This window comes from Chenopodium quinoa, unplaced genomic scaffold (genome assembly GCF_001683475.1).
Source record: "Chenopodium quinoa cultivar QQ74 unplaced genomic scaffold, ASM168347v1, whole genome shotgun sequence".
Taxonomy (NCBI): domain Eukaryota; kingdom Viridiplantae; phylum Streptophyta; class Magnoliopsida; order Caryophyllales; family Amaranthaceae; genus Chenopodium; species Chenopodium quinoa.
Window position 1 is genome coordinate 104,832 of NW_018743904.1, and position 10,454 is coordinate 115,285.

General features: G+C 38.1%; 1 protein-coding gene across 1 annotated transcript; it reads right to left on the bottom strand.

Moving 5' to 3' along the window:
* Positions 1–4,498: 4,498 nt before the first annotated feature.
* LOC110686880 lies at positions 4,499–5,942 on the bottom strand. Its single transcript, XM_021863491.1, has 3 exons — positions 5,823–5,942; positions 5,327–5,523; positions 4,499–5,273 (listed from the first exon to the last, which is right to left on the bottom strand). The coding sequence occupies exons 1-3, from the start codon at positions 5,940–5,942 to the stop codon at positions 4,499–4,501; spliced, it is 1,092 nt and encodes a 363-aa protein (XP_021719183.1).
* Between the last annotated feature and the right edge of the window lie 4,512 nt (positions 5,943–10,454).

Genomic DNA, 10,454 nt, shown 5'->3' on the forward strand with positions numbered 1-10,454 from the left:
GCATCCCAACCAAATGCCATACGCAAATCATCATAAGACATCACATAATTCCTATTGTTCAAATTAAAGGATATTTGTTCACGTCCTTTAGTAAGCGTTGAAAGGAATTCATATGTATACCTGACATAGGTGGGAGCGCATTTGGTCATGAAATTCTCGAGACCCACGTTCCTTAGCAAGAGCCGCACTCCTTCCTCCATCTCTAGCTCTTGTAGAGCTTCTAAGTCAAAGAACTTGGTGCATTGCACCGTTCGTCGGGGTTGTTGAAGCTTAGTCCATACGCCCTTCTCCTTGGAATGCAACCGAACACCCATGAAACCATCCCCTTGAGGCAATGGAGGTGCCTCCCCTTGACTTGAAGAAGCCCCTTGCCTCTTGCCCCTTGAGGGTCTTGATGGAGATGATTCTTTAGACCTCTTGTTGTCTCTACCCATGGCTATAAAAAGGAATATGTTCACTTGCACCTTCACCTTCACCTTCAATGAAAATAAATTAAGCTTGCAATTCCACACAACCAACTCAATTTCACAATTGAAATCAAGAAAAATGGTAAATCTTAGGTGAAATTGTGATGGGAATTGAGAATTTGATGAAAGATGAAGATTTGGGAAAGAGAAATTGGTAGGAATTTGGTATAATTGGAGTAGGGGAATGAATGAGTAGAGAGAAGGAGAAGAAAAGGAGTAAGGGTTTATGTGAATTGGGGGATAATGAAGTTGGAGTTTGGAAAAGGGGAAATAAGGGGAAAAAAAAATCGGGGAGAGTTGTAGGAGCCGCTGGTAGCGGCTTGAGGCCCGCTGCCAGCGGCTCTGGCAGATTTTGGTGATTTGATTTTTTTTTTTTTTTTTTTTTTTTTGAAATTAACAAAACTTAGAGGGGGGCCCGCTGGCAGCGGCTCAGGAGCAGCTACCAGCGGCTGGGACAGAAACAAAGGGGTTTGGGCTGCAAGAAGACCCGCTGGTAGCGGCTGCAGAGCAGCTGCCAGCGGCTTCTGCAGGGAAGGCCCCTTTGTTTCTGTTTTGCTCTGTTTTTGCTGCGTTTCGCGCATAAAAATTGCTCCCAAGGCCTCCACCTACACAAAAACAAAAAAAAACACTCTTCACATCACACGAAAAAAATAAAAACTAAACTACGAAAAGTAATGGGGAAGAGTTTTCGATCGGGTTGCCTCCCGATTAGCGCCTTTGTTTTACGTCGTTGGCTCGACGCGGCTCATCCCACTTCGCTACTCCATTGATGGCTCGTAGAGATCGATGCACTCCACGTTCTCGGTTTTGAAACCCTCGAAGTAGGGTTTGAGCCTTTGGCCATTGACTTTGAAAATCTTATCGGTCTCGAGGCTTTGAATTTCAACTGCTCCATGCGGATATACATTCGCCACTTGAAAAGGGCCCTCCCAACGGGACCGAAGTTTTCCCGGAAATAATCTAAGTCGGGATTGATATAGGAGTACTTTGTCACCGACTTTAAACTCCTTCCGCGTGATCATTCGATCATGCCATAGCTTGGTCTTTGCTTTATAAATATCTGCATTCTCATAGGACTCAAGCCGGATCTCCTCTAGTTCTTGGAGTTGCAATTTCCGATGTTCACCTGCTTCATCCATTTGCATGTTGAATGACTTAACCGCCCAATATGCTTTATGCTCAAGCTCAACCGGTAGATGGCACGGTTTTTCCGAAGACAAGGCGGTAAGGGGACATCCCGATAGGTGTTTTGTATGCGGTGCGGTACGCCCATAGAGCATCCTCCAACCTCAAACTCCAATCCTTCCTATCCGGATTCACCGTTTTCTGAAGAATTGACTTCACCTCTCTATTGGACACCTCGGCTTGCCCATTGGTTTGTGGGTGATAAGCCGTGGAGATTTTGTGGTGAACAGAGTACTTCCTCAACAAAGCACTCACTGTACGGTTGCAAAAGTGTGTTCCACGGTCACTTATCAACGCCCTTGGGATTCCAAACCTAGAAAATATGTAAGCTTTGATAAAACCTGAAACCACTTTAGAGTCATCAGTCCTAGTGGGTATTGCTTCCACCCACTTCGACACATAATCACAAGCAAGAAGTATATAAGTAAAACCGTAAGAAATAGGGAATGGTCCCATGAAATCTATACCCCAAACATCGAATATTTCACAATATAGAAGAGAGGATTGGGGCATTTCACATTTCTGGGAAATGTTACCTACTCTCTGGCAATTATCACAGGATTTACAAAATCCATAGGAATCTCGAAACAAACTTGGCCAGTAAAAACCACAGTCGAGAACCTTCCTTGCTGTGCGTTTGGCTCCAAAGTGTCCTCCACAAGCATGAGAATGACAGAAGGTGAGAATGGGGATCACCTCATTTTCGGGAATGCATCTGCGAATGATTTGATCGGAGCAGAACTTCCACAAGTATGGATCATCCCATGCATAGTACTTCGCATCAGTTCGAAGCTTGTCCTTTTGAGACTTTGTGAAACCTGGAGGAAACTGTTGAGAAACCAGAAAATTCACAATGTTAGCAAACCAAGGGCGCAAATCCTTAAGAGCAAATAGAGATTCATCCGGAAATTCTCCTAGGATTTGATATTGGAATGATGGTTGATCAACAATATGGGTCAAACGACTCAAATGATCAGCAACTAGATTTTCCGCGCCTATCTTGTCCTTGATTTCTAACTCAAACTCACATAAGAGCAGAATCCATCTTATTAGTCTTGGTTTGGCCTCTTTCTTCGTCATCAAGTGGCGAAGAGCTGCATGATCAGTGAAAACAATTACTTTAGTACCAAGCAAATAAGATCGAAACTTTTCTAGAGCAAATACTACAGCTAACAACTCTTTTTCTGTGGTAGTGTAGTTTCGTTGGGTTGAATTGAGGGTCATTGAGGCATAATAGATCACATGAGATGCCCTCCCTACTTTCTGGCCTAAAACAGCTCCAACTGCATAATCACTCGCATCACACATTATCTCAAATGGTCGAGACCAATCTGGGGCTTGAATGATAGGGGCAGAAATGAGCTTAGCCTTCAATTCGTCGAAAGCCTTCTTGCAATCATCATCAAAGTGGAATTTCACATCTTTCTGCAGCAATTTGCACATAGCATTTGCAAGCTTTGAGAATCCCTCAATGAACCTACGATAGAAACCTGCATGGCCAAGAAAAGAACGCACTTCACGCACATTAGTAGGATAAGGGAGAGACTGAATAGTGTCAATCTTAGCCTTATCAACCTCAATACCTCTAGAAGAAACTACATGACCTAACACAATGCCCTGTTGGACCATAAAATGACATTTCTCAGAATTCAAGACAAGGTTAGAGTCAATACATCTTTTGAGGACCATAGATAAGTGATGCAAGCATTTATCAAAAGAATCACCATACACAGTGAAATCATCCATAAATACCTCCATGAAATGCTCAACAAACTCAGAAAAGATGCTCATCATGCATCTCTGAAAGGTTGCAGGTGCATTACATAGGCCAAAAGGCATACGGCGATAAGCAAATGTGCCAAAAGGACATGTAAAAGTTGTCTTTTCCTGATCTTCAGGTGCAATGGGCACTTGAAAGTACCCAGAATACCCATCAAGGAAACAGTAATAGGATTTCCCTGCAAGTCTTTCAATCATTTGGTCAATAAAAGGTAAAGGGAAATGGTCTTTCCTAGTTACTGCATTCAACCTACGATAATCAATGCAAAACTCGCCAACCATTTTGAACTCTAGTAGGAACCATTTCACCCTGTTGATTTTCTACCACAGTCACACCACTTTTCTTAGGAACCACCTGCGTAGGACTGACCCATTTACTATCAGATATAGGAAATATCATTCCTATTTGCAATAATTTTATGATCTCCTTCTTTACCACGTCCATCATGGGAGGATTTAGGCGACGCTGAGGTTGCCTCACAGGTTTGGCATCATCTTCTAACAGAATACGATGCATGCAAGTGGATGGACTTATTCCCTTAATGTCTGCAATGGTCCATCCAATAGCTAACTTGTGCTCTTTCAGCACTGTCACCAACTTGTCCTCTTGCTCCTTGGTCAATTTGCTTGAAATTATAACAGGTAAAGTATCGTTCTGACCAAGGAACACATATTTCAAATGATCAGGAAGTGGTTTTAGCTCCACCTGGGGTGCCTGCAAAACAGAAGGTAAGAGTTTATCAGTAGGCACTGTCAGTGGGGTAGGTGTCGAACCTGGTGGTCTAAGTGGAAGCTTGGAATGACCATTCAACTCTGCTACCATCATCTGCACACTATTAGGCAAAGGAATATCCAAACAATCAGCAGATAAAATCATTAGAAATGGAAGTGAGGAGCGCATCCTCGCCTCAACATTGAAGACATCCTGCACTATAGGATCAATGATATCAATGGAACACAAAGAATGAGTGTCAACAGGGTATTTCATGGAATCATAGATGTTATACACAATTTCTTGTCCATCAAACTCCATAGTCAAAGAACCAGTAAAAACATCAATTTTAGTCCTAGCAGTTTTCAAAGAAAGGTCTTCCTAACAAGATGGGTACTGCTTGTCTATCATGTTCCATATCAAGCACATAAAAATCAGCAGGAAAAATTAGTTCATCAACTTTCACAAGCACATCTTCCACTACTCCCTTAGGATAAACATTTGATCTATCAGCTAATTGAATCACTACCCCGGTGTCATGTAAGGGTCCAAGTTCCAAAGATTTGAACAGTGAATATGGAATAACATTAATTGATGCACCCAAATCCAACATTGCTCTACGAAAAGTGGTGTCCCCTATTGTAACTGGAACAGTAAACATACCAGGGTCACTACATTTTTCAGGAAGTTTCTTTTGGAAAACTGCAGAAACATGAGCACTGACTTTCACTTTTTCCTTCCCTCCTAACCTGTGCTTCCTCTTAATAGTACAAAGTTCTTTCAAAAATTTAGCGAATCGAGGAACACTCTTTATTAAATTCAAAAGGGGAATGTTTACCTCACACTTGCTGAATGTTTTCATAGATATCTTGTCCTTCTCATACCTCTTCGTTTCTTTCAAAGCTTCAGGAAAAGGTGGTGTGGGTTCATAAGATGGAAAAGTGGGAGGATTTGCTACAGCTTCATGTTCCACTTCCTTCTCCTCAGCTCCAATCAACTCTTCAGCCCTCTTAGTTGCAATTTCAGTCTCTTTCAGCTCCTTGCCATTTCTCAATGTAATAGCGTTGGCTTGTTGCTTAGGATTCAACTCCGTTTGAGATGGAAGTTTTCCCGAATCCTTAGCTTCAAGTCTGCTCACTGCAGTTGAAATTTGACTTCACTTGACTTTCCAAATTCTGAATACTGGATTTTGGTCTCTTGCTGGAATTGCACCATGTTTTGCTGCATAGTAGAAACATTAGAAGTTAGTGATCTAATCATTTCATCAGTTGACATATCATTTCGAATTTGAGCTTTGGCCTTTGAGGTTTTGGCCAATGGTGCCCTATATTGCTGATATTGCTGCTGGCCTTGAGCATTTTGCTGTTGTTGTTGGTTCCCCTGGGAATTCCCATATCTCAAATTTTGGATGATCCCTCCATCCTGGATTGTATGTATTCGAATATGGATCATATCTTCTCTGAGGACCTTGCCCTTGGAAACCCATTGCATTGGCCTGCTCATTCTGTTCCTCTTGTAATTGAGGACATGCATCAGTGGGATGTCCTGTGGAGGTGCATAAACCACAAGCATTCAGTTGCTGTGGATTCCTTGAGTTCACCATGAACTCACGCATCATAGAAGTCAAATCAGCTACTTGACTCTCTAACTCAGTTGTATTTGATATTTGCTGCATTCACCCGGCGCGTGGGAGTTCTCTGACTGAACTGCCTAGAATTCTCTGCTAGCTCTGCAATCAGCCTAGTTGCATCTCCTGGAGTCTTATTCACTAGCCCTCCACCACTTGCTGCATTCACCATCCTCAAATCATCATCTGTTAGACCTCCATAGAAGTAATAGGATGAGGTCTTGATCGGAATACCCATGGTACGGAACAACTAGCACACAATCTCTTGAATCTCTCCCAATACTCATACAAGGACTCATCTTCCTTCTGATCCACATTGCTGATAGCTTTCTTAAGGCTTGCAGAAATAGTGGCTGGGTAATACTTCTCTAAGAAACACTTCTTCAAACCTGCCCAATTTGTTATGCTCCCTGGGGGAAGATAGTAAAAACCAATCCTTCGCTGCATCTTTGAGAGAAAAAAGGAAATGCTCTCAACTGAATTTGCTCATCAGTCATCCCAATCGGTTTCATGCTAGTACATACCACATGAAATTCTTGCCAGATGTTTATTTGGATCTTCACCCTTCATGCCATGGAATGCCGGCAATAGATGAATTAGACCAGATTTGATCTCAACATTAGCACCTTCCTCCAACTGCTGATATGCGATGCACAACGGCTGTTGGTTTCAAGTTAGGAGCTGTTAAGCTCTCTCAGTGTTCGATTTTCTGCCATCACTTCCTCTTCTTGAATGTTGAAGATGTATGTTGATTCACTGGGGTTTGTTCTTGCCTCTCTTCGCAACCTGGAAATATTTCTTTCAATTTCTGGATCAAACTGCAAAACTTCTTTGTTAGCAGAACGAGGTACTTATCATACCCTAGCGAACAAACAAAGAAAAAAAAATAGCTAAGAACAATCCTAAAATAAATTCTACTAAGATAAACAATTAAACGGTAACGCCTAGTTCCCCGGCAACGGCGCCAAAATTTGGTGTGCCTCAGTCGTATGCAACCAAAAATATCACAACTAAGCTAACTGCAAATAAACGTAGTTAGGGAAGTCGAGTTCGAATCCACAGGGAAAAAAGGGACTAATAACTGGAAACCTAAGTGGAAAATACTCTAGGACGGTAGTAACCTAAGTAACGAGGGGGGTTTTTCACGAAGCAATGATGATAAATGAACTAAGTAAGAACAACGAACGTAATGAATAGGTAATCAATGAGAAGAACGGTCTTGGTTATGCGAAATCCACTAATGAACATACAAAATTGATCATAGAAGTCTCCTCAATCAAGCTCTATTGAACACCTTGTTGTAGAATTCCTAGATTCTAAATTCTCATAAATAGTTAGAAAATAGCAAAGCGCTCCTTTCTAACCCTTTCCAAATGCACAATTCAATACAAGCGCTCTAAATTATCCACAAGAAGAAAAATAAACGGAGAAATCAACAAGGATTGAATAAATTAACACAAGCGGTCTAATTTTCTTTCAATAATATTATTCCCTCTTCAAGTTATCAACCAAAAGCATGCATCAATAACCTAAAGTTGCTACTTTGGAAAGATTAATTAGATGCAAGCGAATCCAATAATTCTAACCTAGCAATTGATTAAAGCAAATCATGAAATTAATTCAAGGAACAATATATATTCAATAGATATTAAGAGAAGAAAGATCTCACAATTCGTAGCTAAAAAGCTTCAATCTTTAACCAAGAATCCGGAAGATTAAGCTTCCATGGATTCTAATTCCAAAACAAAGAATTCTGAAAAATTCCAAGAAAACCCTAGAAAGCTTTTTTTTTTCTCAAAACTTAATTCTCCTTTTCTCTCTTAAAACTTAATTAAAACTAAGCTATTTTATATGTTTCTATATTTTAATAACATAACACAATAATAATAATAAAATAATATCCAAAACACGAGCCAAAACAAAGCCAAAATTGCTGAAAATTAACCAAAAACAGCCCGAATTTCTGCCAGAGCCGCTTGCCAGCTGCTCTGGACCCGCTGGCAGCTGCTCTGGCAGCCCCTCACTCTGGTATACCCGCTGCCAGCGGCTCTGGCCAGCTGCCAGCGGCCCTGGCAGCGGTTCCTGCTGTTTTCGCCTTCTTTCCTTGCTTCTTCTTCTTGCTTTGCTTCACCTTTTCCTCAAGCTTTCTTCCTGCTCTTCCATGCTCCATCACAACTCTCAAATCACGTGCCAAGGTCCATCCTTCTTACATAACTCTTCATTGGTTCCCGAGCTCACTCACTCACTTATACTCAATAAAATCCCGCCTTTTGCACATAAGTGAGATCACAGCCCAAAACTCACAAAAGCTAACAAAAGTACATATAAAGCATCAAAACACACCCTAAAATGCTTCTCTCAACCCATGATTAAGAAGGCTTATCAGTTTGACTTTCATTTGATTTAATTAGTTTTGTTTGAATGTGTTTGACTTTTATTTGATTCAAAAAAGCTTTGTTTGAATGTGTTTGATTTCATTTGATTTCAATTAGCTTTCATTGAATGTGTTTGACTTTCATTTGATTCGTTTAGCTTTGTAGAATGCATTTGACTTTCATTTGATTTAATTAGCATTGTTAACGCTCTGTTTGAATTTGTTTGACTTTCATTTGATTAAATTAGGTTTGTTGAATGTGTTTGTCTTTCATTAGATTCAATTAGGTTAGTTTGAATGTGTTGACTTTCATTTGATTCAATTAGCTTTATAGAATGCATTTGACTTTCATTTTATTCAAAAAGCTCTATTTGAATGATTTTGTCTTTTCATTTAATTTAATTAGGTTTGTTTGAATGTGTTTGACTTTTATTGAATTCATTTGTGTTTGTTTGAATGTGTTTGACTTTCATTCGATTCAATTAGCTTTGATGAACGCATTTGATTTTCATTTGATTCAAAAAGCTTTGTTTGATTGTGTTTGACATTCATTTGATTCAATTAGGTTTTTTTAAATGTGTTTCACGTTCATTGGATTCAATTAGGTTTGTTTGAATGTGTTTGACTTTCATTCGATTCAATTAGCTTTGATAAATGCATTTGACTTTCATTTGATTAAAAAAGCTCTGTTTGAATGTGTTTGACTTTCATTTGATTCAATTAGCTTTATTGAATGTATTTGACTTTCATTTGATTCAAGAAGATGTGTTTGAATGTATTTGACATTCATTTGATTCAATTAGCTTTGCTTGAACGTGTTTGACTTTCATTTGATTCAATTAGCTTTGTAGAATGCATTTGACTTTCATTTGATTAAATTAGCTTTGTTGAATACATTTGACTTTCATTTGATTCAGAAAGCTTTGTATGAATGTGTTTGACTTTCATTTGATTTAATTAGCTTAGTTTGAAAGTGTTTTGACTTTTATTTGATTCAAAAAGCTTTATTTGAATGTGTTTGACTTTCTTTTTATTTAATTAGCTTTGTTTGAATGTGTTTGACTTTGATTTGATTCAATTAGCTTTGTACAATACATTTGACTTTCATTTGATTTAATTAGATTTATTAAATGTATTTGACTTTCATTTGATTCAGAAAGCTTTGTTTGAATGTGTTTGACTTTCATTTGATTTAATTAGCTTTGTTTGAATGTGTTTGACTTTGATTTGATTCGTTTAGCTTTGTAGAATGCATTTGACTTTAATTTGATTGAAAAAGCTTTATTTGAATGTGTTTGACTTTCATTCGAATCATTTAGCTTTGATGAATGCATTTGACTTTCATTTTATTCTAAAAGCTCTGTTTAAATGTGTTTGACTTTCCTTTGATTCAATTAGCTTATATAGAATGTGTTTGACTTTCATTTGATTTAATTAGCTTTGTTTAATTATGTTTGACTTTCATTTGATTCAGTTAGCTTTATTGAATGCATTTGACTTTCATTTGATTCAAGAAGATTTGTTTGAATGTGTTTGACTTTCATTTGATTCAATTAGCTTTTCTTGAATGTGTTTGAGTTTCATTTGATTGAATTAGCTTTGTAGAAAGCATTTGACTTTCTTTTGATTAAATTAGCTTTGTTGAATGCATTTGACTTTCATTTGATTCAGAAAGCTTTGTTGGAATGTGTTTAACTTTCATTTGATTTAATTAGCTTTGTTTGAATGTGTTTGACTTTTATTTGATTCAAAAAGCTTTGTTTGAATGTGTTTGACTTTCATTTGATTCAATTAGCTTTGCTTGAACGTGTTTGACTTTCATTTGATTCAATTAGCTTTGTAGAATGCATTTGACTTTCATTTGATTAAATTAGCTTTGTTGAATACATTTGACTTTCATTTGATTCAGAAAGCTTTGTATGAATGTGTATGACTTTCTTTTGATTTAATTAGCTTAGTTTGAAAGTGTTTGACTTTTATTTGATTCAAAAAGCTTTGTTTGAATGTGTTTGACTTTCATTTGATTCAATTAGGTTTGTTTGAATGTGTTTGACTTTCATTTTGATTCGTTTAACTTTGTAGAACGCATTTGACTTTCATTTTATTTAATTAGCTTTGTTGAACGCAATTGACTTTCATTTGATTCAGAAAGCTTTATTTGAATGTGTTTGACTTTCATTTGATTCAATTAGCTTTATAGAATGCATTTGACTTTCATTTGATTCAAAAAGCTCTGTTTGAATGTGTTTGACTTCCATTTGATTTAATTAAGTTTGTTTGAATGTGTTTGACTTTCATTCGATTCAATTA

Bases quoted from the DNA above. Each gene is read 5' to 3' on its own strand.
- LOC110686880 (XM_021863491.1), bottom strand. From the start codon at position 5,942: ATGGTGAATGCAGCAAGTGGTGGAGGGCTAGTGAATAAGACTCCAGGA. The intron at 5,524-5,822 runs GTGAATGCAGCA...GGGAATTCCCAG, and splicing joins AGAGAACTCCCACGCGCCGG to GGGAACCAACAACAACAGCA. The intron at 5,274-5,326 runs GTATTCAGAATT...TGCAGTGAGCAG, and splicing joins CAGCAAGAGACCAAAATCCA to ACTTGAAGCTAAGGATTCGG.